This window comes from Botrytis byssoidea (assembly GCF_014898295.1).
Source record: "Botrytis byssoidea strain MUCL 94 chromosome Unknown BBYS_025, whole genome shotgun sequence".
In the NCBI taxonomy this organism is placed as follows: domain Eukaryota; kingdom Fungi; phylum Ascomycota; class Leotiomycetes; order Helotiales; family Sclerotiniaceae; genus Botrytis; species Botrytis byssoidea.
In genome coordinates, this window is record NW_024065866.1 from 247,596 (window position 1) to 270,112 (window position 22,517).

Genomic DNA, 22,517 nt, shown 5'->3' on the forward strand with positions numbered 1-22,517 from the left:
AAACGTGAAAGGATTACGGAGTTAAATGGGCGTATAATCTAATGGGAATTAATGTCAGAGCAAGGTTGAAGGGATTCTAGGGACTGAGAGCACTATATTACTGGCACAGAGGTTGGACTGGCATGTTCAACTTAGAGGATCTGATCATATTGTGTCAATACCCGGAGAGAAATCCTTTGAATTTTACATCGTTCATAAATTAGCCTAAACAAGGAATATTGGCTTGCTGGTGTCTCAAGTGTCACATGATTCTACATCTAGAGATACAGGCGTAAGGGAGACAGCATGGAGAAGCTCTAAAGAACCGTTCGATTTGATTAATCTGGTCATCTAGTGCCAATTGGTGTTTATAAGTCTCCGCTCTATCAAGTGTGCCCTACTTTCTGGGATTTGGACAGAGGTTTGTGGAATGCACCTCGACAGACGCCTGCCAAAACCATGTTGTCCTTTCGAGTCCTAAATTTTGGAGATCAAGCCATGTGGTATGACGGCACGATTGCAGTCTTCCTTTGTGGACAAGCAAAGGAAGTGCAATTAGTTCCGAACTGATGAGTAAGATATTGGTAGAAAAGTCAAATAGATGGATGGTGACAAGCATATGTGCTCTTCCATATCGTATCTAGTCGAGTAAGACGACTGCGGGACAGAAAGTAGACCCAAATATTAACCATAAACTCCATCCCGATGATACTCCTTTACGCCCAGCGTATGATCGTGGATACCCGCGTTGCAAGCTCCAAATGATATTATATCACTTCTTTCCAACCTAACTCTTCCCCAAAAATGCCTCTCTCTCTACCACCTCTTCCTGAAACTTGACCAAAAATACCGTTTTCCCTGGCCACAGCTCTCCTTCCTCCCCCCTTCCCACACTATGCGCCGTGACCCTTGCCGGGAAACCTGCGCCATCACAAACACCCTCAATAATGCCCGCAACAAATGCCGCACAATTCAATTGATTCATTTCTTTAGGCACACTAATATATTGATTGACAAGAGGTTCATTATCGGATATCATGTATTCCTCAGGCGTGTCAGGGTTCGAAGATTTCTCGAGTGCATCTGCAGGGCGGGAAAAGAGGTGACGCCAGAGGACGGTGGTTATGAATTGGAGGAGGGCGATGATGTTAAGGGGCCGGGTTTGTGTACGTGGTGGTTCGCGGTAGAGTAGGAGATCGAGGAGTTTGAGGCCGATGGGGTGACCTTGAACATTCAGTCTAGAGTTTTGATTAGAATTATACTTTTTGGTAACACAGGTTGTTTGTCTAAACTCGACATATAGTGAAGGAAATCTTACCGCTTCTCGAGGTCTTGAATACCAGTGACCCGTCGTTGTGCATAACTAACCATCTCCCCAAATAGATATGCAAAGCTGGCTTGACTCAGCTCCTGCGTCTTACTGCGATTCAATGGCCTATGGTATATCGTTTTGCCGGTGGAAGGATATCGCAGCCCTGACTGGGAGCCTCGTTGAGTATGAGAAGCTTGGCCGGTCAACGGCGGTTTTACGGGTTGAGAGGACATTTAATTGGTCAATTATTGTTCGCGCGTAGTTGGATATACTATTCGATATGACGTTGTAAGATAGTCAGGAACTTTGTGATTTGTGAAGTTGGATATAGGTATGATTTGGGGGGTTGTCGCAAGGCTGCTGAAATTGAGGGTGAGGTCGATTGCCAAGCGAGGGGGTAGCATCATTGTCCAAGTTCTTCAGAAACATTGTCTGGGAGTACACAAAACAATTCAGGTGTCGTTAGAATTATTATTTAGTTTATTTATTAATATCTGGTCTATTCTATCCTATTGCAAAAAAATCATTTGTACAGTCTTTCTTATCGACTTCATGCAGCGTCATTCTTCTCGGATTTTCCGTTGATGTCTCCTGATATTTCGGACAATGTCCCGAGTGTTTTCGGTTCAACGGCATGGCCATTTGATGGCATTTCCTCAGTAGTACCGCCGCTGATGCTAGGGACATTTGCACCTTTCAAATAAACTTCACTTTCCCCAATTTGCTTCCCCGCCTTGACCCAACGCTCAAAAGCACTCTGTTGACGTCCCTCACACTGTTTGATTAACTCCGGCCAATAGGTTGCATGATCATATTCAAAGGCAAGCTCTCCATCAAACTCAGCCCAGAGTTGTTGAGGAGGTACGTGTTGTTTCATATCATCATTGAACTTCAACTTTGCTTTAGTCAAGGGATCAATGAATGGGGTGATGAGTTTGAAAAAGCCGTTCACCATCCAAGGAACTTATAAGGAATTAGCAAGGAATTTGTTCGTCAATTAGGAGACTTACCATTGATAATTAAAGCTCTCCCAAGCCGTTCAGGGTAATGAGTTTGAAGAATGTTCAAGACTTCTCTAGCTTGCCCAATGCCAGGCGCTGTATTCGATCTGCTCTTACTGGACTTGAAGTTGATCAATAATGCGAGCGTGGACTGGCCTGGAATCGTCAAGTCGATACATCGCTCGAGCATGAATACCAAATGTTGTACTTGCTTGGGATTTGGTTCCGTATTTTGTCTTCCAGGATTCAAGTAATGACATGGACGCCCTTCGTTATCATAACCCAAGATGAACTGCTTGCCGGTTTCGTTCTCGATGGAAAGGTCATCGCCACTAAGATCGCTCACACCGTACTCCCGCCTCCAAGTCAGAGTTCCTAATAGTCGTTTTGGTGCTTCCGTGGCGGACCATTTTGTTGCTCGCAAGTACCGGTATAAACATTCTCTTGTTAACCATAACTTTTCACTATCTGTGATGGGGCCCCCTTTCGAATCCTTAGCTGGGATTTCTGTCCACGACTTGACAGTTTCTAACAGCGCATCGTATTTCTTCTGTTGTTCTTCTGTGAGTTCTGGCGAAGGAGGAGGCTTCGAAGACTCGAGAGGGTTGAGGAATGGTGGCTTAAGAGGACTTGGTCCTTTTCCTTCAATTGAAGCTGAAGATGTCTGCCCATTAGTAGGACCTCCTAGATTAACACCGGCCATCTCTTTTTCGATGCCTGCGACTTCGACTTGATTCTCTGTTGACATTTTAAATGGTAGAATAGATGCTTGATTGCAAAATGGTACAACCCGACTTCAATCACAGTCAACTCCTGCAGACAAGAAGACACAGCTTTCAAGGGGTAATTAGTAACTTAGGTATGTCCTGACACCGACTTGTTGCAATCTAAAAATGTGGTGCTAGCTCAGCCTTATGGGCGTTCCATTGGTGAATTTTAATTTTCTTACCACTTCTCAATTGAGTGTACCTACTGTTTTGAAACAATTGCCAAGAGAGATAGGATGTAATTGCCGGAGAAATTATAACAGAAACACATTCTGTTACGAGTATAATCCATTAAGTTAAGCCTTTGAAAAAGGGTTTGTTGAATCAACCATGCCGGCCGGGGGCCATGGATTTGATGAATTGTGGCACGTTCGTGGCGCAAACTCGTGAAAATCAATTTAGTTTTATAGTGTTGAAGCGCGTCAAAACGCGTCTCCCCAAATATCTCTTCCAAGATCAAACCTGACCGAACTCAACAATATCAACGATTTTTCTACTCAACAGCCTCAAAATGGCGGAAAACGATAGCGAGCTGAATGATTTGTTTTCATCTGCGACTGCTTCAGGTGGGCCCCTTGAGCCAGATGTACTCACAGAATTGCATTCAATTATGCGACTGCATTCAATACCCGCGCAAGAGCTTTTCTACAAATGGGAATCATATAGCATTAAGATGGGACAGGATGATATGAAACTGGATATCGATACTGTTAGAGCGCTCAAGCAAAGTGTGCAAGATGGGTTGGAAAAGGAGAATCGAAAAACTAAGGCTCAAACATCGAATAAAAGAGTGGGAGCTACGCCTCGAAATGCAGGAAACAATAATGATGTTTTTGGAATGTGAGCAGGTTCTTGATTTATCGAATTGATCTTTACTCATAGTAACTTAGGTTAGATATCGCGCCAAATACCCCCCGAGGTGGGATGAGTTCGCGGCCGAAACGCAAAGTAGAGACGCCTTCTATGTCAAGAGTGAAAGCAGAACCGGCTAGTAGCCCCCCAGACTTCAGGACATCGAAAAACCTGAGGGAGGTTGATACTGGTGCTGAAGCTGGAGCCGGCTCTTCATATGCTCCGTATGGTATCACGATATTCTGAAATCGCCCAATACTGACGGAACATAGTACTTCATTCAACGATAGAAAGTTCGCCGGTCAAACTGTAGAAGTTCTGAATAACCACCTCGAGCTACCAGAGCCTCCAGTTGCTCCTTATCCAGAATCAAGAATCAAACTTACAGCCAACTCAGATATGAAGAAATTATCTTACAAGACAATGGCCATGAAATCATCAGAAGCGTCAGAAATACTGGATGACCGTATAGACGAGTTCATGCTCCTCATACAAGCACATCATAAACTAGATGACTCAGACTTCGGTAGTGCAGCAAGTCAAAGTACGAATGAAATAGTATCTGTCGGAAGGATTGCATGCGACTCTGCCGAAGGAAAGCTTAATCCGTCTTCAATCGTACTTGAGACCTCGCGAAGGATGGGAGCTGGATTACGAATACCACTCAAAGTTGATAAGATGAGTGGATTTCAATTCTTCCCTGGGCAGATAGTTGCATTGAAGGGAATAAATGCCTCTGGGGAAGATTTTACAGTGAGCGAGATTCTTGAGCCACCTCTTCTAGGCGTTGCTGCATCCACGCCCGCTGGCCTTGATGAACATGTTCGAAGACTCCGAGGAGGTCCAGATGCAATGGATGAAGACTCTGATCCTGCACCTCTAAATATTATTATTGGAAGTGGTCCCTTTACAGCAGATGACAATCTAGACTTCGAACCTCTACACGCAATTTGTAGCCAAGCAGCGGATACCTACGCTGATGTACTAATTCTGACTGGGCCGTTTCTTGATATCGATCATCCTTTAATCGCAAGTGGAGATTTTGATCTCCCTGAAGAAGCTCTGGCTGATCCGGACACCGCCACTATGTCGACCATCTTCAAACATCTCATTTCTCCAGCTTTCACCCAACTCACTTCCACCCATCCCCGAATTACTATACTCCTTGTTCCTTCAGTCAAAGATGCTATCGATAAACATGCTGCCTGGCCTCAAGAACCCTTCCCAAAAAAAGACGTTGGACTCCCTAAAGCTGTCCGTGTTATCGGTAATCCCATGACTATTGCCCTGAACGAAATTGTCATGGGTATCTCCTCCCAAGACATCTTGTATGAACTGCGACATGAAGAAATCATTGGCGGGAAGCCACAGGATCCTACCTTGCTTGCTCGATTACCCAAGTATTTAATTGAGCAACGTCATTTCTTTCCCCTATTTCCACCGGTCCAGAGAACTCAATTACCGAAAACTGGGACGGAGGGTGGGATACCCGTGGGAGCGATGCTAGATACAAGTTTCTTAAAGTTGGGGGAGATGATCAATGTGAGGCCGGATATGTTGGTCGTTCCAAGTTCACTACCCCCCTTTGCCAAGGTATGTGATCTTTACGAATCCTTTGTTTAGATTAATAAGGGGCGTTCATTATGAGACAAAGTTACTAACATTGAGACATATAGGTTGTAGAAAGTGTGTTAGTTATCAACCCAGGATATTTATCGAAAAGAAGAGGAGCGGGGACATATGCGAAGTTGACAGTATACCCAGCATCGATGACGCAGCAAGAGAGAACGCAGGGAACTATGATCGGTCATAAGTTGTTTGAGCGGGCTCGGGTAGATATTATACGGATATGAGGTGAAACTTCTAGAGGACTAAGTCATTAGAGGTAGAAATACGTAGCTCAAATGTTTTGTCCCGAAGCTAATCAATATTCTAGAGTTCGCAAGGTATCGACTACCCATTATTCAGCAGGACAAACATGTATTTATAGCGATGCCTGTCTTGACGACTCTGAATAGATTGAGACCATTTAGGCTCTTACGTAGTATACAGTATTTGAGAAATAAGAAAGTCTAATACCCTGATTGAATCAAATCTAGAGTCTTCATCTGACATCAAGACCCCCTAAACCTCATTTACCCGAGCCGAAATCTGATGCCCCGCGTTTCGCTTACTAAGGTTGATCCGCACCACACTTTTTTTGCAGGGATAAAATAACGCTACTGTGATCTTTAGTTCTTCAGCCTTTCGAACAATATTAATATCGGTACATACATCTCGAACCATCGGACAAAAACAGTAAATTATTTCGATCCTCCAGGTTCAAATCTATTTTCAATTATACCGTCCTAGAATATACTCAGAATAAACCATTATTGAAGACCTCATTCCTCTGTAGCTTGACGATCTACGAATTCACAAGAAAGTGACTCATTTTCGAATTTATTGCGACAACCTTCAGACCCTCACCATCTCAAACTACGAAATATCGTCGCAATAGATTAAAACGCAGCAAAACTTAAGACTATAGCGACGGAGTTGTTTCGCGTTCGTCTCAGGCCTAGTCGTTGGTTCATAAGCTTTAGTGCTCCATTTTTTATATCAAGCACCGCAATGTCTGCAGAAGACTCACCTGCGGCCACAAGCCCCGCAAATGCTGTGAACTCGAAGGCTGGAAGTACCGAATCCACACCTTCTTCAGCACAAGGAAAATCCCCCAGTACGAAATCAGGCAATGTAAAGGAAAATGCGAAACACACGCCCGATGGAGGAAAGTTATCAGCTGCAGAACTGAAAAAGAAGGCAAAGGAAGAGAAGGCCGCACGCAGAGCTGCAGCAGTACAGAGCAAAGCAACGGCTGAAAATCCAACTCCTGCCGCGGCGGCACCAGGACAGAAAAGCGAGTCTGCGAAGGGAGGAAAAACTCAGCCTAAAAAAGGGTCAGAAGTACGAAATTTGCCAGTCAGAGGAGGGCCAACAAAATCCGCCCCAGCTGTAGAAGTCACGAAGGTCGAAGATAAGACCGTTGATCTCTTCAGACACTTATATAAACCACGGACAACTACGATTGCTGAGGCAAACAAAGATGTTCATCCCGCAGTGCTTGCTCTTGGGCTGCAAATGAGTAATTACACAATATGCGGCAGTTGCGCAAGACTTGTGGCAACACTGCAAGCATTTAAAAGAGTGAGTTTGTTTTTGGGAATTTACTTCATCTATGCATCTATTCTCTCCTCCCCTCTCCTTCTTCAAATGGCCGTGATCTCATTATAACTTTCTTCCATTTTTTCCAGGTTGTCGAATCTTACAAGACCCCAGTAGGGGCAAGTCTCACACGTCATTTCATACCACATGTGCTCTCTCCTCAAATTGAGTACTTGGCTTCTTGTCGACCTCTGTCGGTATCTATGGGCAATGCTATACGTCATCTTAAGCTGGAAATATCAAAAACGGACCCAGATCTGTCGGAAGCCGATGCGAAGGAGAGCGTCTGCGATGCCATTGATGTCTTTATGCGCGAGAGAATCACTTTTGCTGATAAAGTTATTGCCGACACTACTGCTGAGAAGATTAGAGACGGTGATGTCATATTAACTTACGGAAAGAGCAGTCTGGTGCAAAAAGCGTTAGTGAGAGCCCACGAAATGGGCAAGAAGTTTAGAGTCATTGTGGTTGACTCAAGACCTCTACATGAGGGAAAGCATTTAGCATCGGCGTTAGTCAGTCTAGGCATCGAAGTCAAGTACTGTTTGATTCATGGACTAAGTCACAACATCCAAGATGTAACAAAAGTTCTATTAGGCGCTCACGCAATGATGAATAATGGCCGATTATATTCAAGGATAGGAACAGCTTTGGTTGCCATGGAAGCTTCATCCGCTGACAAGCCAGTCATCGTTCTTTGCGAGACCATCAAATTCACTGATCGAGTAGCTTTGGACTCAATTGTTCTTAATGAGATTGCACCAGCCAATGAGCTCGTGATTGCTGGAGGACCATTAGAGAATTGGATGGATGTTAAGAAACTCCAACTTTGCAATCCTATGTATGATGTTACTCCGGCCGAGTATATTCAAATGGTTGTTACGGAGTCAGGAAGTATACCTACGACGTCTGTACCAGTCCTTCATAGATTAGTAAATGAAGCTCAATAGAGCGTTGCGATATCTAGAGAGCTCAAAGTGTAGCATGATTTCATTGAGCAGGTGTTGGATGGCGTTCAAAAAGAAATTTGATGATATCAAAAGGATCACATCTGATGTATGATAGTGTAATGGTTGGATGAAATAAAATGCAATGTCCAGACTTCCTTACTTCAAATCCATGTGAACGTCCACACCACATTGAGACATCTATGGTGATTATCTTCATGTTGAGGTATTTGAGTGATTTCTTTCTCATTGGCCAATTGCCCGTAAAACTTTGTACAATTTCCATAACTCTTCTTGGTACCTTGTCATCTCCTGGCCATTCAGAACCCACCCCCCGGTCATCAAATTCCCAGCGCTCTTCCAATAAATAATTTATGACTCCTCAACAGCTTCTTCCCTCTCCTTCCTCCTCGCCCTCTTCTCCAAAATGGCTGTTCGTCTAGCTCCGAGAATAGCCTGTTGCCGACTCTCAACTCCTTGCATCCAATATCCAAACGAAGCACCGACGCCGCCGAAAACGGGGTAGACCCAGAGAGATTGTCTGTTGAAGAAAGGTCGCATTTCGAGTCCGAGTTGCCAGGCACGGACAGCGAGGCCTAGTGAGAATACGTGTCAGTAAAATGAAAGGGGAAGAGTGAAATATGCGGGGAATTAGCTGGTAAGAGGAGGGGCAGATGGAAGAGGGGAACGTACCAAAGCCAGTCCAGAAGAGAACTTTGTGAACCATATTTTTGTTTATGATATGAGAATCGAGGTTTGGGTCGATAATTGTGGGTTTGACTTTGGCGTGAACTGCACAATCAGAATTGACGATTTGCAGGTGCGTATGATGGGTTGTGTAGTCGCTACTACGGCTTCTACTCCAGGATTCACTCGGATGGTTGTTGAAGGTCACTTTAGATCGCACTAGCGCGATTGGCTATTCGATACATCGCACGTGACTCGCGTCTATTGAATTGAATTCCATCCGCGGACAACTTACTTTCAGGTTCCTCGTTCCAATGTTATTTGTTCATCCTTTTCAACTATTCGCAAGGTTGTTAATAATTTACTCCTCCAATATGAAGTAAATTTCCGGAAACGCTTTGAATAATTCAATTCAGCACCCACAAGGAAAGAATGGCGACGATGGCATCTACGTACAAAAAAGATGGTGGTCATTCTGGACCTCCACCGCGAAAGAAAGTAAAGACTTCAGAGTTACCTCTTGCATCTGCGACTAGAGCGGCCATTGAAGGATTGGCTCATACATACAAGAAGAAGGGTACTTATGACGAGTTGAGAACCAAAATTTGGCAGGAATTGGAGAAAGGTGTATGTATTTCTAAATTATTTCAACGTGCATTTGCGCTGCGAGGTTTTTGGGAATAGGAATTGGCTCTTTGAGATAATTGTTCAGATACTGATTAAGAGTGGTCACTATAGGATTTTGAGGATGAATTTACGAGCTCATTATTGAGTGTTGCGGAAGAGCAATTAGAAAAGGACCCCAGACAGCTACTCCGGTTGGATCGCAGTAAGGCTACATTACTTATCGAGGGAGCTGTGGATCGCGCGGGCATCTACCAATCTGCGGAGGCGACAATCGATAAATTAATCCAGGCATACATTCCAGAAATTGAAGAAGGGGTTCGCACGATTCGCAAAAGTGATATTGGGGAAGAAGCAGCTGAGAAGGAGTTTTTGAGAGGAGGTAAAACAGATGAGCAGTATGCGGAAGAAGCTGCAAAGAAGAAAGCCGCCAGGGAGAAAATTAGGGAGGAACTGAGAGAGAAGGAAAAGGCCATTGCGGACGAGAAAAGAAAGCAAGAGAAATTAAAGAGGAGAGAAGAGGAGAAGAGAATTGAGGCCGATCAGGAGAGAAAGAGGGAAGCTAGGAAAAAGGCTGAATTGGAGGCGGAAGAAGAGAGGGAGAAGGAACGGGAGAAGGAAGATAAGGAGAGGAGGGAGAGGAGGGAGAGGGACCGCGCTAGGGATCGAGATCGAGATCGAGACCGTGATCGCGAGAGAGAACGGGATCGCGACCGGGACCGAGATAGAGGAGATAGAGATAGGGGCCGGGATAGAGATAGGGACGATCGAAGAAGAAGATATGATGACGATAGACGTAGAGATTCCCTCGGTGTTCGAACGCCTATCTCGAAGCCAGAACTGTCGAAGGAAGAAATTGAACGTCTCGAACAAGAGGCGCTTAATGATCTTCTGAAAGAGGGCAAAAAGGTTGCTAATCGATCTAGACATCTATTGGAAATGGAGGTTGACGAGACCTTGGCACCACCTCCCCGAAAGGCTATGCCCGCCTCAGCCATCAAACCAATATCTCGAGATACGCCTATTAAAACGATTGAGCATAAGAAAACTGCAGTTGCGAAGCTCAAGGAAGAATCCGGTTCGAAAACCCCTCAACTAGCCGATGCGAAACCGATAGTAGATAAGGCGAATGAGTCCAGCCATGACAAAGAAGGTAGTCAACAAGCCAAAAGTCCTGAATCAAGCAGGGATACTACTAAGGTTAAGGATGAGACAAAGACTAATGAGGAATCTAAAGCTACAGAAGTAAATCACGATGGCCGCAAAGACAAGGATGAACGCTCTCGCCGTGGAAGTCGAGATCGGGATGATAGTAGACGACGACGAGACAGCAGGGATAGGGATCGCGACCGGGATAGAAGGGATAGTAGAGATCGGGATCGAAGTGACTATCGACGACGTAGGTCAAGTAGAGATCGTGACGATAGGCGTGATAGAGATCGTATTCGATCAAGATCTCGCGACCGACGAAGAAGTTACAGATCACGAAGCCGTGAACGTATAGGGGACCGTGACACGAGACGTGCAGAGAGCAGTGTGACCAGGACAAGCGCCTCGAATCTCGATACGGAATCGTATAAAGTTGCTGCGGCACAAGCAAGAGCCGAGGAAGCTAGAAAGTGGAACGAAGAACGAAAGAATCAGCCACAATTACCTAGTCTATCAACTAAGAAGGAAGAGGTCATCGCTGCCACACCTAGAGCAAAGGATGATGCTAGAATGAGCAGTCCTGTCTCGGCAAGAAAAAGAGAAATTTCTCGCGACAGGGAAAGTCATAGGAGAGAATCTCGCGCAAGAAGTAGGTCACCTACTGCGAGACGAAGTAGTCGGATCGAGAGAAGCACTAGTCCGATCAATATTGACCGATATGTACCAGGTGCCACTGAACGAAGGGAGAGTATAGTTGCGAGAAGTTCCCCAAGGAAGAGGGAGAGAAGTAGGGATAGGGAAAAGGAGAGAAGATCAAGAGATGATGATAGGCCGAGGAGGCGGAGCCGATCACCTGATGATAGGAGAGATAGAGATAGAGATGGGCATTCCAGGAGGTATAGAAGTCGAAGTAGAGACAGGGATAGGAGAAGGGAGAGGAGTAGAAGTAGAGATAGGGAGAGAGACAAGGATAGGGATAGGAGGGATAGAGATCGAGATCGCGACAGAGTCAGAGACAAGGATCGTGATAGAAAGAGAGATAGAAGTCGAGAGTCGAGGAGGGAATCGAGGAGATAGGTGTATCTGCCCTTGTAGGATAGGAGCCGAAAGAAGGAAAAAGGAGATCATGGTTTAGGTATTTATAATAGCTTCCCGTACGCGATCACGGAATTTCGGTAACTTTGGGTCTAATTTTACTTCGCTCGGTCACGTCAATAAAGCGACGAATGAAAGGATGTTGTTACTTACGTCTGCAACCTGGAGTAACGGTGTTAGGAAGTGTTGGTTGTTTGTATGATAAGTTGCAGAACTGGGATAATGCTGAGGGATGTTGATTCATAAATGAGAACACCCCAAATAAAGCAAGCGAACAGTTCGAGGAATTCAAGACTTGATTAATAAACTCTTCATAGCATTGGTCTCTAGTGATGACATTTTCTATTGTCTCAAAAAGCAATAGATTAACCGAATTGATGCGAATTCAATTGACTTCAGACTACAGAAATGTCAACTACAAGGATGACTGACAGTGTTGGTGAAATAATGGGACCTTATAATCCAACGTCTTCTTCCAGAGAAGCTCGCTCGCCTGTGCCACGCCAAAAGACACTAAATTCTTCAAATTCAACTCTTCTGTCTTCAAGCCCTTGGCATGAATAAATTCCGCTTTAGAAACCAATTTCTTGCCCTCCGCAAAAGCAACAATAACCTCAGCCCAATCAGCAAGAATCTTTCTCGTCTGCGGTGCTTTGCTAAATACCCAGAAGAATGTATGGGGCATACCCTCATATTTCTGAAGCACGACTGGAACGCCCTGTGAAAAAGCAGTTTGAGCAACCAGTCGAGAGCCATCCACAATTTGTTCCTGTCCAGATGCAAACCATAGAGGACAAGATCCAGACCAATCAAAGGAGGCAACGGGACTTGCTAGCGGGTGAGCAAGCATCCCAGCCTCGCAGTATAAATTTGCTCGTGCAGGCTTGGCCAAATCGAACAGGTAGGAAAGCTTTTTTCTAGGTAGGGGAGTTTCTCGATGGGAATGGGAAATACATCATGCATTATGTTTCGTTTGTGTGAGGGAAGTGTATTGACTAGATCAGTTGTGACGCTCAACAGTGCGAGGCCCGCGGGTATAAATTCGGCTGGCTGAATTGTATTTCCATGGAACTTTATTACAGTATTTTTTCGTTTGAGTTGCAGAAGGACTTGCAATAAGCTTAATGCGAGAGCAGATCCGGAACTATCGCCTACTATCACAATGTTTTTAGCTGCGATGGCTTCGTGTGGTGAGTTCGGAGGTGGTGCTAGAAGTGAAAGGTAGGCTTGGAATGTATCGAGGAAAGCTGCTGGGAAGGGATTCTGTGGTGACAAACGCTGCTTCACCATTAAGATTTGCCTCCAGTTGCTTTGGCTAGGCTTCCAATACGTCTTCGGTAGCTGAAAGGGGTATTGAGTCTAAAGTTCACATGTGAGTAGATGATAAGTGATAATTCGAAAGAGGTATACATACACGAATGAACCGCCATAGAGATACAAAACCGTCAATGGGCTCTTGGTGCCCTCCACTAATTCTTGATACTTCTCATTTTCTGACAGTAGTGGTTCAGGCGTACCAGCTTCAACCCCCTCACGGTAACCTGTCCATTCACAGGAAAGTGGCTCGCAATTCGGACGATCATAATGTATATTATGTGTGTTTGTCTCATCGATGAGACCAAGAAGTAACTCTCGTGAGTTGTCATTGTGGGAAGGAGACGGTGTTGTGAATTTGCTAACCCATACGGGACCTTTGACGGGAAGGTTCTGTGTCGTTGCAGCTTGCTGGACAGAGATAGAAGTTTTGATTGCATCATTCCAATATTTCTCTCGCATTTGCTTCGTCGCAGCAGTCAGGTGTTTGGTATTTTCAAAACCCATGCTTATTAGGCCTGGTTGAAGTAGAATGTTGCAGACGAGAATATGTGCGGCTTGGGCTTCTCAAATCATCTTGTGTTAATACTGTGAAGAAGATTAGGAGGAGTCCAATCACATAGCGAAATAAATCGGAGTTTGATGTGTGAAGGAAAAGAGACGAGTTGATCGATCGAGAATGGCATAGGTACCTAGGTAATCAACGTACTAAGAGAGAGTGTGCCAGGATTGAGAGAAGCAGAAACTTCCAGGTAAATACTAACGAGGAAGTGGAGTGAGTTCACAGCTGTGGGGTAGATATGCTTAGCCACCAAAAAAAATGTCGACCGCCCTCATAGATCATCACTTCTCGCTCCCCCCTACATTTCCTCAACGCCGCCTCGATCTCCCTGGCCTAATTATGAGTCACTAGCGTGTTCCTACCGCCAACCGCCCCGAGAACGACTTCCTAATCTCCTTGAGGTCTTTCGGGAAGATCACCCTGACGAGAATGCAGCGAAACAAACACTGATAAGAGCTTTACGATCGCTGAGTCTTTTAGTCTCCAGCTGGACAAGATGCTGACGCACCCCAGCAGAAGACTATTATACGAACCGAGAGTTTCCCTGCTTCTGCCTTGCAGAATTCGGTAAGAAAGCTCACCACTCGTGGTATGGTGATGCTGACACGGCCCTTGAACATGAACGGCGCGAAGCCATAGAGTGTTCAAGCGACGGTGTACGAGATACAAATCAGCTGTCCTGAATAGGTAGAATATGTGTGTATGTCCTACAGTTTCTTCAGGTAGTCAATTTACAACTTGCTTCTCACGACGATGTGAAGTAGTTCGATCACTTATCAAAAGCAACAAGTATTGAACAGTAGCAACTATTCAGTTCCTTCGCTTAGCCAACCACCCAAGTACAAATTCCAAGTCAGCTCGAGAATGCTCACCATTCATTCATTCTAGTGGGTAGACCTTGAAATTGCCCATTCGTAGGTATTTATCGATCGTACATTCGTTGTCGACAAATTGCTAACCAAATGCATCAGGGATATTGATAGTGATTTTTTTACACACGCCAATCCTTGAAAAATTCAGCAAGATAGATGGATAGATGAGATATGCATATCCAAAACCAAGAAACTTACCTATTAGCCGATCCAATGACGTGCCAATAGAGGTGAATGAACTGCTTGGACCTGCTGACAGAGCGCAGTGATTGGTATCAAGAAAAGCAAACTAGAGGAGAACGCTCGATATTCGCACTAAACACCGTCATTACCAACAACCGTGAAGAAACATATTTCATTGACGAAAACATCACATTGTTTCGATTGATATTTGGATGATGAAAATATTACAATGTTTGCCGCTAATTGAAGGTACCATTGATCCAAAACCCTCATCTCACTCTTGTTTGCTTCGCTCGCCGCAATTGTAGCATTAAATCATAACCCTCTCACTCTCTCCTATCACATCTTACGGACAATACGATTCGATTTTCGAGACCCTTAGGTCTTACACTACTTTCGAATTTCATACATACATAAATACATATATCCATACATATACTCAATACCCAAATTCCCTCTCAAACATTCCCTCCCAAACATCTACACACCACACACCACCCTCCCCTAAACACAAACCATCAAAACACAAACCCAAAAAACCAATATACCCCAACTCAAATTTTCATTCCCACATCTCATCTCATCTCATCTCATCTCAGCTCCAATCTATCAAGTAAGGCACGATATACTATGTACTATATAGTATTTTATAAGTATGCATCACCATCTCATTCATTCTCCGCCATTTTCCATCCATCCCGCTTTGCTTCACTGCGCTAAATACCTATGGATACTATCTAACTATTGTATGGGTATCAATAAGGTAATAAAAAGAAGAAGAAGAAGAAGAAGAAGAAGAAGAAGAAGAAGAAGAAGAAGAAGAAGAAGAAAAGCAATCAACTAAACATCCACACTCCACACTCCACACATTAAAAGATTAAGAGAGATAACTACCATCCACCTCGCCAGCAGACATACAGATAGACAGACAGACAAATAGACAAATAGGCAAACATCCGCGACAAACTCAAGAACCAAGATTCCACAAAGAAGAAAGATAGAAATTCAAGCGCATGAAGATAAGGCTAATAAACGAACAAAATAACAGACCCATTCCATTTCATTTCATCTGATCCATCTTATATACTCCTCCCCATAAAACTCCCAATCATCCCGATCAAATATCATCCCATCCCATCCCATCCCAATCCATCTCATTCCATCCAAACAATCCCGCTCAAGCAATAACCATCCATCCATGAACTTTTTATTTATTGCTTCCCAACCAAGCCGGCCTAATACTATTAATGCCAATACCAGTACTAATTCCAACGCCAATAAATTAATATCTACCCGAGCAAGCCTAGCTCTTCCATGCGAATTCGTCACACATATCTGTACATATTTAATAGCACCCCATTATCATTTCGTTCCAATATATCTTCTGTAGCATGAGTTTCTGCATACACTCCCACCGAACTAGATTCTTACAACCAAGACCGCTATTAAAGATCTTGATTCGGTGATAAACGTTATCACTCTTGGGGAGATTTGACACCAGCTCCATTTCTACTTTCCTCACTTGTGCGGCCCAGCCCACCAAATTTCCTCTTTTTCACCGAGCTAGCCCCAGGAGTCTCAGCCTCCCCCTCAACATCCTGATCACCCTCCTTTTCCTTCGGAGTCCTTTCTCTCTCCCTCTCCAGCCACTTCTCCTTCAAAACGTTATAAATCATCACATACTGCGCAACTCTATGCACCATCAACATTCTCTGATCCCGCAGTATCTTTACTGTTTCATAGACCGGATCTTTATCTTTCGATAACCCATCCAGATGACCCATTTCTAGTTCCCTCAGAAGGTGATCGAGCGCTATGAACGTGCCAGTACGGCCAACACCTGCCGAACAGTGAATTATGCGAGGCGTGGCTGAATGATTATTGGCTGCGTGTGAGACGTCGAGGAGGGAGAGGAGGGCATGTATATCGGCGGGAGATTGAGGGATGTCATTATCGGGCCAAGATTCGAAGAGAAAATGGTGGACTGTACGTTCTTCGACTTCCGCTTCCGTCTCTGCTTCTTCCTCTTGTAATTCCTCCGTTGTGTCTTCCGATTCCTCTTCTATTCCAGGGTGATTCTCTGCTATTGCTTCAATCGTCCCGACCGTTCCATTCCCAATACTCGCACTGCTTTTCGTGCTCACACTACTTGCCGCTCTCTTTACCCTTTTCACTTTCAACGTCCTCCGAACAGTTCCCCCCTCTTCTTCTTTTCCCACACATCTGACCTCCCAGTCCCCGATCATCTTAACCTCGTCCACATCCTCCGCGTAATAAACACCACATTTTTCCTTTCCCTCTTCGATCGGTCTTGTCAGCATCACCACCACTTTTGCATTCTCCTGCCAACACATTTCCCAAAACAAACCCCCATCATGTCCATTATCCCTTGGTCCCTGCGTCGCAATATAATTTTCCTGCTCCTCTCCACTCCCATTTGCAGTGCGAAGTGCAATGGGCGATGCATTTATGTAGCCAAAGTGTAGCGAATGGAGATTAATTCGATGATGTTCCCATGGGTAGACATCGCTGTATCTATTGCGCGATACTACGACAGGGTGATGTATTAATGTATTTGGTATCGTTCTGAGCTTTTGTTCATGATTTCTCAGAGCTATGAATTTGCTCATCAATGCATTCGACGAGTAGTTGAGGAAATGCGGAATCGCATTTTTTTGTTTCTGCGATGCAAAATCCGTTTTGACTGAGAGACTTGTAATCATGGGGGACATGAAGGATTGTCGTTTGGAAGGAGATAGTTTCGCAGACGAGGTCGAGACGGACAGCGATGGTTTGTCTGAAGTACTTGGTCTTCTCTCAAATATAGAGTTTGGGGGTTTATTCGGTAATTCGGTAATTCGCGATTGTGGTTGCGATTGTGATCTCTCCAGTGAAGACGAGAGTTCATCACTGCTACCACTATTGCTGAGACTGCCACTACCACTACCCCCACCAGCCTCAGCACCATCGACGTCGTTATTATCAATCGTGTTCATATTGTCGTTTTGTCGATGGTGATTTCGATGGAGATGTACCGGTGAATGTTGACGAATGCAAATTCGAATTCGTTGAGATAGAGGGATTTTATCAGTTACCACTCTAGGTGTATGATTTGAATGTCGTAAGATACCCATAACAGAATACCCTTCAAGGAATTCTAGTTATCTGGTATGACGTATAATATATTTTTGGAAAAGAGGCGTGAGTTTAATTCTGATTTCGTTGGATGATATTGCTTCAAGATCCGAGCGAGTCTGAGAGCAGCTGCAATAAGGTTGAAAGGTCCAAAATTAGATATTATATGATCTTCATTAAATATAAGCAATGCAATGTCTGCCAGTGAGAAAGGAAATGGCAGTAACGATAGGAAGTATGTAGAAGGGACTAGCAGTATGATAGAATAGTACTATTGAAAATAATAACAAGAGAGAGAAGTAAAGTAGAGAGAGGAGAAGAGAAGTCAAAGTATATATTCGAGTGAAGTGTATGAGATTCCTCTGACTAACAAATCGACTAAATATGAGACCTTTGGAAATATCGAAATGGGAAGATTACCTAGGTAAAAAGTGCCCACCTAGGTATAATCGAGATTTTAATATAGAATTATAAAAGGAGTTATAAATCATATTTAATATTCAAAGTCATAGTAATAGTCAAGGTCATATCTTATAAACTTTCGACCTCACAGTCTTCGGTTGTTTAGAAGTGAGAGAAAGTACCGACCGATGCAGACATCGTAGATATTAGGTAGTGGAGATATTGACAAACATATGAGAAACGGGTCGTCGGTACATACAACTTAACACCGATTTTGCAGTTGAAAATCTGGGGTTAGGATCACTTCCTACCGTGGGAAATTGGTTCAGGCTCCATACGCCCGTATAGACGTATAGAATCCCAATAATGGAAGACGATGGGGCAAATTGGGTGGATGGGTGGATTGCTGGATGGTGCCGACCGGTGAGACTACTTTCATACCTTAACTCCGTTTCAGCTGGGAATGGGATCATTAGATTTGAGAACCAATTAGTTTGTTGCTTGTTGCTTGAAGCTTTTACTATCAACTATGTCGGGTAGTATCTGTCTATTCCAAGACTGTGTTTGTTCCACCGCGCTCGAATTGTGGCTCGTTTTATCGTTTCATCGTTTCATCGAAGGATTGATATTCTCATATTCGATTTCACTGACATGTAGTACTATATCTGTAGTTATACCAAACCCATCTTACTATATATCGCTACTTTCTAGATCGTTTCAGATCCTTCCATTACTTGTACCTTCCTAAAGCAATAGATAAGCTTTTTTTACTGCCTGTAATAAGCTATTGAAGATCCTTAGGATCTCACTAACCCTTCAAGGCCTTAACAAATAAATCTACCTAGAGATGTGTGTTCAAGCATTCCAAGCATCCTCAAAAAGCTAATCGTCACTTCAGGTCTCAACGTTAGAGACCATAAACGCTACCAACCATTTCAACAATCCAAGTTCAATCTTCATACCTATTCCACACTTGCTATTCATACCCAGACACATACACATCCCAAAAAGCTTCCTACTCCTTACAAAACCCTCCTCTTCCTCTTCCTCATTCTCCAAATTTCCTATCCACCATCCCCTGTCCAAAAGCCTCCGGAGTCCCCAGGGAGTTGAAAAATTTCATCTCTAGCGCCCATATCGCGCATTCAGCCCCATCCTCGGAAATCAATTTTTCGAATCCGTGATATACTCTCTATCCTATTCTGATCAATCCCTCCTTACTTACCAGGTACTCAGCTCACATAAATAGAGTTTCCCAATCTCCAAAAAACGTCCGAGCGATATCCGTTTTGCTTCCAAGATTGCTCGGTAGCTAAGCGATGCCTAACGATTTTGTACTTTGCTCCGAGATGATAATACAGTGCCGGGAATTACTGTGATTGCCATCAAATTGAAAGCATGGAGGTTTGTTATCGGGAGTAATCGAAGTACCGATACAATCGACATTCAGCCAAAAGATAGTCTAAAAATGAGATCATCCGAGACCTTCAGGATACGTGCGTCGTAATCTCAATCAACATTTCATCATTGTTAAGATATCGAAAATGCTAAGAGTGCTGGCAGGAGATCCATGATTACCTTCGTAACCGTTCAAGCGCAATCAAGATACTATGTAAGTGGATTCAATGATATAAATGTATTTTTATTCTAACTTCGGAGATAACCTATGCTTGTGCTGTACTAGAATACGCCGAGGTAAAATGAACCTCATGTGTAGTCCGGCATCAACTGGTATTGAACCAAGCTTCCACCCCATGCCATCGAACCCATCGAGCCCACCGAATCCAATTCAAACGCCACGCTATGCATACAAAGTAACAAATACAGTATCCTGCCTCCTAAAGTTCCCATTGTTACCCAGCTTATACCATAAGCAACCCCCCCATATTATTCTCTCTCGTCCCTTCACTGCTATCCCTCCCACTTTTGCTTTTGCTTGTACGCATGTAGGGTTGAGGTATCAGAATAGCCTTAGTCGGAGTATATCTCGCTTCCATTTTTTGCTTAGTATCTTCGTCCCCATCTGAGCCTTCCGAGGCCGTGATTTCTTTGTTATCATGATTTTCGTCATTCGTAAACTGCGTGTCTACATCTGATAAATTAGAAGACGACGAAGATCTTGATATAAGGTACTCTGTATCATCGGTCTCAGTGAGAGGTGTAATAATTGTTGAGTTTGAGATCGCGTCATGAGGCATGAGAGGAGTGGTTTCATCTCGAGAGCCGCATGCCGATTGTTCTATACCAGTACCTTGCATCGATGTATCAATGACGGGAGCTAGGGCTGATAGATGAACAGCAGGTTCTATTTGATCATAAAAGAGCATAAATACCCCTCCTTGCGCCAAGACATTATCTTCACTGACTTTCATGACATGATCATCACTTAAACGCCACCATTGATCTTGTTTGCTACCATTCTCATCAGTTTTGTTTTCCGAAACTGGATGTCGTCGGTAGCAAATATAGTGACCATTATCATGCCTTCCAGAATGGGTAACAACTGCCCGTAACTCGTACACCGGTCCCTGTATACGAGACTTCTTTTGTATTCCTGCAACCATAGAGTCATATGGGGCTAAGAGCCATTCTTCGCAATCATCTTCATTATCATTGTGTCCGGCACTGCCGAGACAGTACGGGCCAAGATCGAGATGTTTGGGAAAGCGAATAGCAGCTGTCTTCTTACTCAACTCTCCGTCAGGCCCATAAGTGCTTCGATTAAGATGAAGGGCTAGAGACTTTGGAGGCCGAGCAATTATATCTTGTTTTGATTTGGTAACTGATACCCAGTTTTCTATAGGTATTTTGCACTTTTCTTTAAGTGTCTTTTCCGCAAAATCATCGTTTTCTAGTGCTTCTGTGACGGCCCGTAGTCGTTCCGATGTATTTATGCGAATTCGATTATCTTCCGGTTCGGCCGCAAGTCGCTCCATCAAAGTGGAAAGTAAATGCTGGCTTTTCTGTAATGTACATCTCTCACAGTATACACCATTGACAAATTCTAGCTTTGTACCTTCGTGAAGCAATCGAGAGAGGTTATATTCCCAGCCTTCTCCAACAATCAAAGGCTGACAAAGAGAGGGCGTTGTTTTCAAGCCTTCGGAGTAACCACATTTGGTGCACACGACCCTAGTAGCGGTAAGTCCGGTCAAAGGATTTGGGAATAAAGCTTGAGTGTGTGATGGTTGTTGACTCGAAATTTTCAGAATATTGAGCTGCTCCAATCCCGATACCCCGCCCAACTTTGTTGTTGTTCCATACTCTTTGTCTATTGCGCCAAGAAGACGAGAAAAGTATTCTTGCGCATCTTGCTGTTGCCAACTACTCATATTTTTCAATGCTGCCGGTGTCCAAATCCTCCTACCATTATTCGATTTGTCCTTAAGAGTAGCGATCAACTCCTTCAAAGCATTGGCCATTTTGATGTCTTCGGATTTCGATCCCTCTTGTTGTAGAGATTCATCATTTTGGAAACTTTCAAGGAAATCTGGCAGTGAGTCTAATGATGCTAGTCCTTGTAAAATACTATTTTGATAGCAGGAATTGTCCCAATTTCCTAATCCTGCAGGTGTTTCATCGTCTCCCGCAACACCCAGGCCACCGATGAGAGGAAGAGTCGATAGTCTTCTCCTCCCAGCACTTGCGACGGAATCTATAATGCCACCAGGAGTGTCCAAGCCAAATAGACGGCGCATCATCTCACTTTTTTGCGCATGTGTTCGCGGGTATGCCATTGTGTTGGGATTTCGTATTGGCAAAGGATTTGAGTAATGGTCGACGAAATCAAGTAATGCAGAAGGCGTTAGGTAGACTAGAGCGTTCCAAGCTAATTGTGAGGGAGGCAGGAGGTCATAATCGAGATTGATGAGCCCTTGATAGACTAATGCGATGACAATAGCTGATACCGACAAGATAGTTCCGATCCCAATGCGTTCTTTCTGATATAATCCTTCAGTATAGTCTTGATGATAACCATCTGCTGTGAACTGATCTCTATCAAAGAGATCATACGTTTGCCCGTTTTGAGGATCCATGCTGGGGTGGGTGGATAAAGGTGGATGGAAGGTGTGGAATGATTGAGTTTCTGTTGAAAGATTGTAGACGAAGAATGCGATGGCGAAGGCAAAGGCAAAGGCGAAAGCGACAAAGTTCGAATATCACATTAAGGCGGACGTGAATGATTAAGTAGCATTCCTGGATCGATATTTAATTCTGGAGGCAGAAGTCAGAAGCAGGCGTCACGGTGTTGTATTTAGAGAAGTAAAAGGTAAAAAGTTTGTAAAGATTTTGAGAATTATGTTATTATGTTATTATGGCGTAGGAACTCCATGTGGTTGGCGGTATGCATACCTAGCAGCCTACCTAGTAGTAGTAGGTATGTATGGTAAAGATCTTGACGTACTGTACTAGGTAGTAATAATAATAATAG

At 43.9% G+C, this 22,517-nt stretch overlaps 9 protein-coding genes across 9 annotated transcripts; 3 read left to right on the plus strand and 6 right to left on the minus strand.

Annotated features, from left to right (window-relative positions):
* Window positions 1-399: 399 nt before the first annotated feature.
* On the minus strand, window positions 400-1,730 carry EAE97_010029 (uncharacterized protein). The gene is made up of 2 exons (XM_038880544.1): window positions 1,298-1,730; window positions 400-1,217 (listed from the first exon to the last, which is right to left on the minus strand). The coding sequence occupies exons 1-2, from the start codon at window positions 1,522-1,524 to the stop codon at window positions 767-769; spliced, it is 678 nt and encodes a 225-aa protein (XP_038728590.1). The 5' UTR covers window positions 1,525-1,730; the 3' UTR covers window positions 400-766.
* Window positions 1,731-1,841: 111 nt separating this feature from the next.
* Window positions 1,842-3,040, minus strand: EAE97_010030 (uncharacterized protein; the record flags this gene model as incomplete). The annotated part of the gene is made up of 2 exons (XM_038880545.1): window positions 1,842-2,254; window positions 2,302-3,040. The coding sequence occupies 2 exons, from the start codon at window positions 3,038-3,040 to the stop codon at window positions 1,842-1,844; spliced, it is 1,152 nt and encodes a 383-aa protein (XP_038728591.1).
* A 530-nt stretch (window positions 3,041-3,570) lies between these two features.
* On the plus strand, window positions 3,571-5,764 carry EAE97_010031 (uncharacterized protein; the record flags this gene model as incomplete). Its single annotated transcript, XM_038880546.1, has 4 exons — window positions 3,571-3,899; window positions 3,950-4,135; window positions 4,184-5,504; window positions 5,588-5,764. The coding sequence occupies 4 exons, from the start codon at window positions 3,571-3,573 to the stop codon at window positions 5,762-5,764; spliced, it is 2,013 nt and encodes a 670-aa protein (XP_038728592.1).
* Window positions 5,765-6,524: 760 nt separating this feature from the next.
* EAE97_010032 (uncharacterized protein) lies at window positions 6,525-8,065 on the plus strand (the record flags this gene model as incomplete). The annotated part of the gene is made up of 2 exons (XM_038880547.1): window positions 6,525-7,097; window positions 7,205-8,065. The coding sequence occupies 2 exons, from the start codon at window positions 6,525-6,527 to the stop codon at window positions 8,063-8,065; spliced, it is 1,434 nt and encodes a 477-aa protein (XP_038728593.1).
* Window positions 8,066-8,434: 369 nt separating this feature from the next.
* On the minus strand, window positions 8,435-8,789 carry EAE97_010033 (uncharacterized protein; the record flags this gene model as incomplete). Its single annotated transcript, XM_038880548.1, has 2 exons — window positions 8,435-8,658; window positions 8,756-8,789. 2 exons carry the CDS (start codon window positions 8,787-8,789, stop codon window positions 8,435-8,437), a joined length of 258 nt encoding a protein of 85 aa, XP_038728594.1.
* A 392-nt stretch (window positions 8,790-9,181) lies between these two features.
* EAE97_010034 (uncharacterized protein) lies at window positions 9,182-11,599 on the plus strand (the record flags this gene model as incomplete). Its single annotated transcript, XM_038880549.1, has 2 exons — window positions 9,182-9,376; window positions 9,488-11,599. 2 exons carry the CDS (start codon window positions 9,182-9,184, stop codon window positions 11,597-11,599), a joined length of 2,307 nt encoding a protein of 768 aa, XP_038728595.1.
* A 433-nt stretch (window positions 11,600-12,032) lies between these two features.
* Window positions 12,033-13,438, minus strand: EAE97_010035 (uncharacterized protein; the record flags this gene model as incomplete). The annotated part of the gene is made up of 3 exons (XM_038880550.1): window positions 12,033-12,448; window positions 12,517-12,932; window positions 13,032-13,438. 3 exons carry the CDS (start codon window positions 13,436-13,438, stop codon window positions 12,033-12,035), a joined length of 1,239 nt encoding a protein of 412 aa, XP_038728596.1.
* A 2,585-nt stretch (window positions 13,439-16,023) lies between these two features.
* EAE97_010036 (uncharacterized protein) lies at window positions 16,024-17,544 on the minus strand (the record flags this gene model as incomplete). The annotated part of the gene is made up of 1 exon (XM_038880551.1): window positions 16,024-17,544. One exon carries the CDS (start codon window positions 17,542-17,544, stop codon window positions 16,024-16,026), a length of 1,521 nt encoding a protein of 506 aa, XP_038728597.1.
* Window positions 17,545-19,947: 2,403 nt separating this feature from the next.
* EAE97_010037 (uncharacterized protein) lies at window positions 19,948-22,122 on the minus strand (the record flags this gene model as incomplete). The annotated part of the gene is made up of 1 exon (XM_038880552.1): window positions 19,948-22,122. One exon carries the CDS (start codon window positions 22,120-22,122, stop codon window positions 19,948-19,950), a length of 2,175 nt encoding a protein of 724 aa, XP_038728598.1.
* Between the last annotated feature and the right edge of the window lie 395 nt (window positions 22,123-22,517).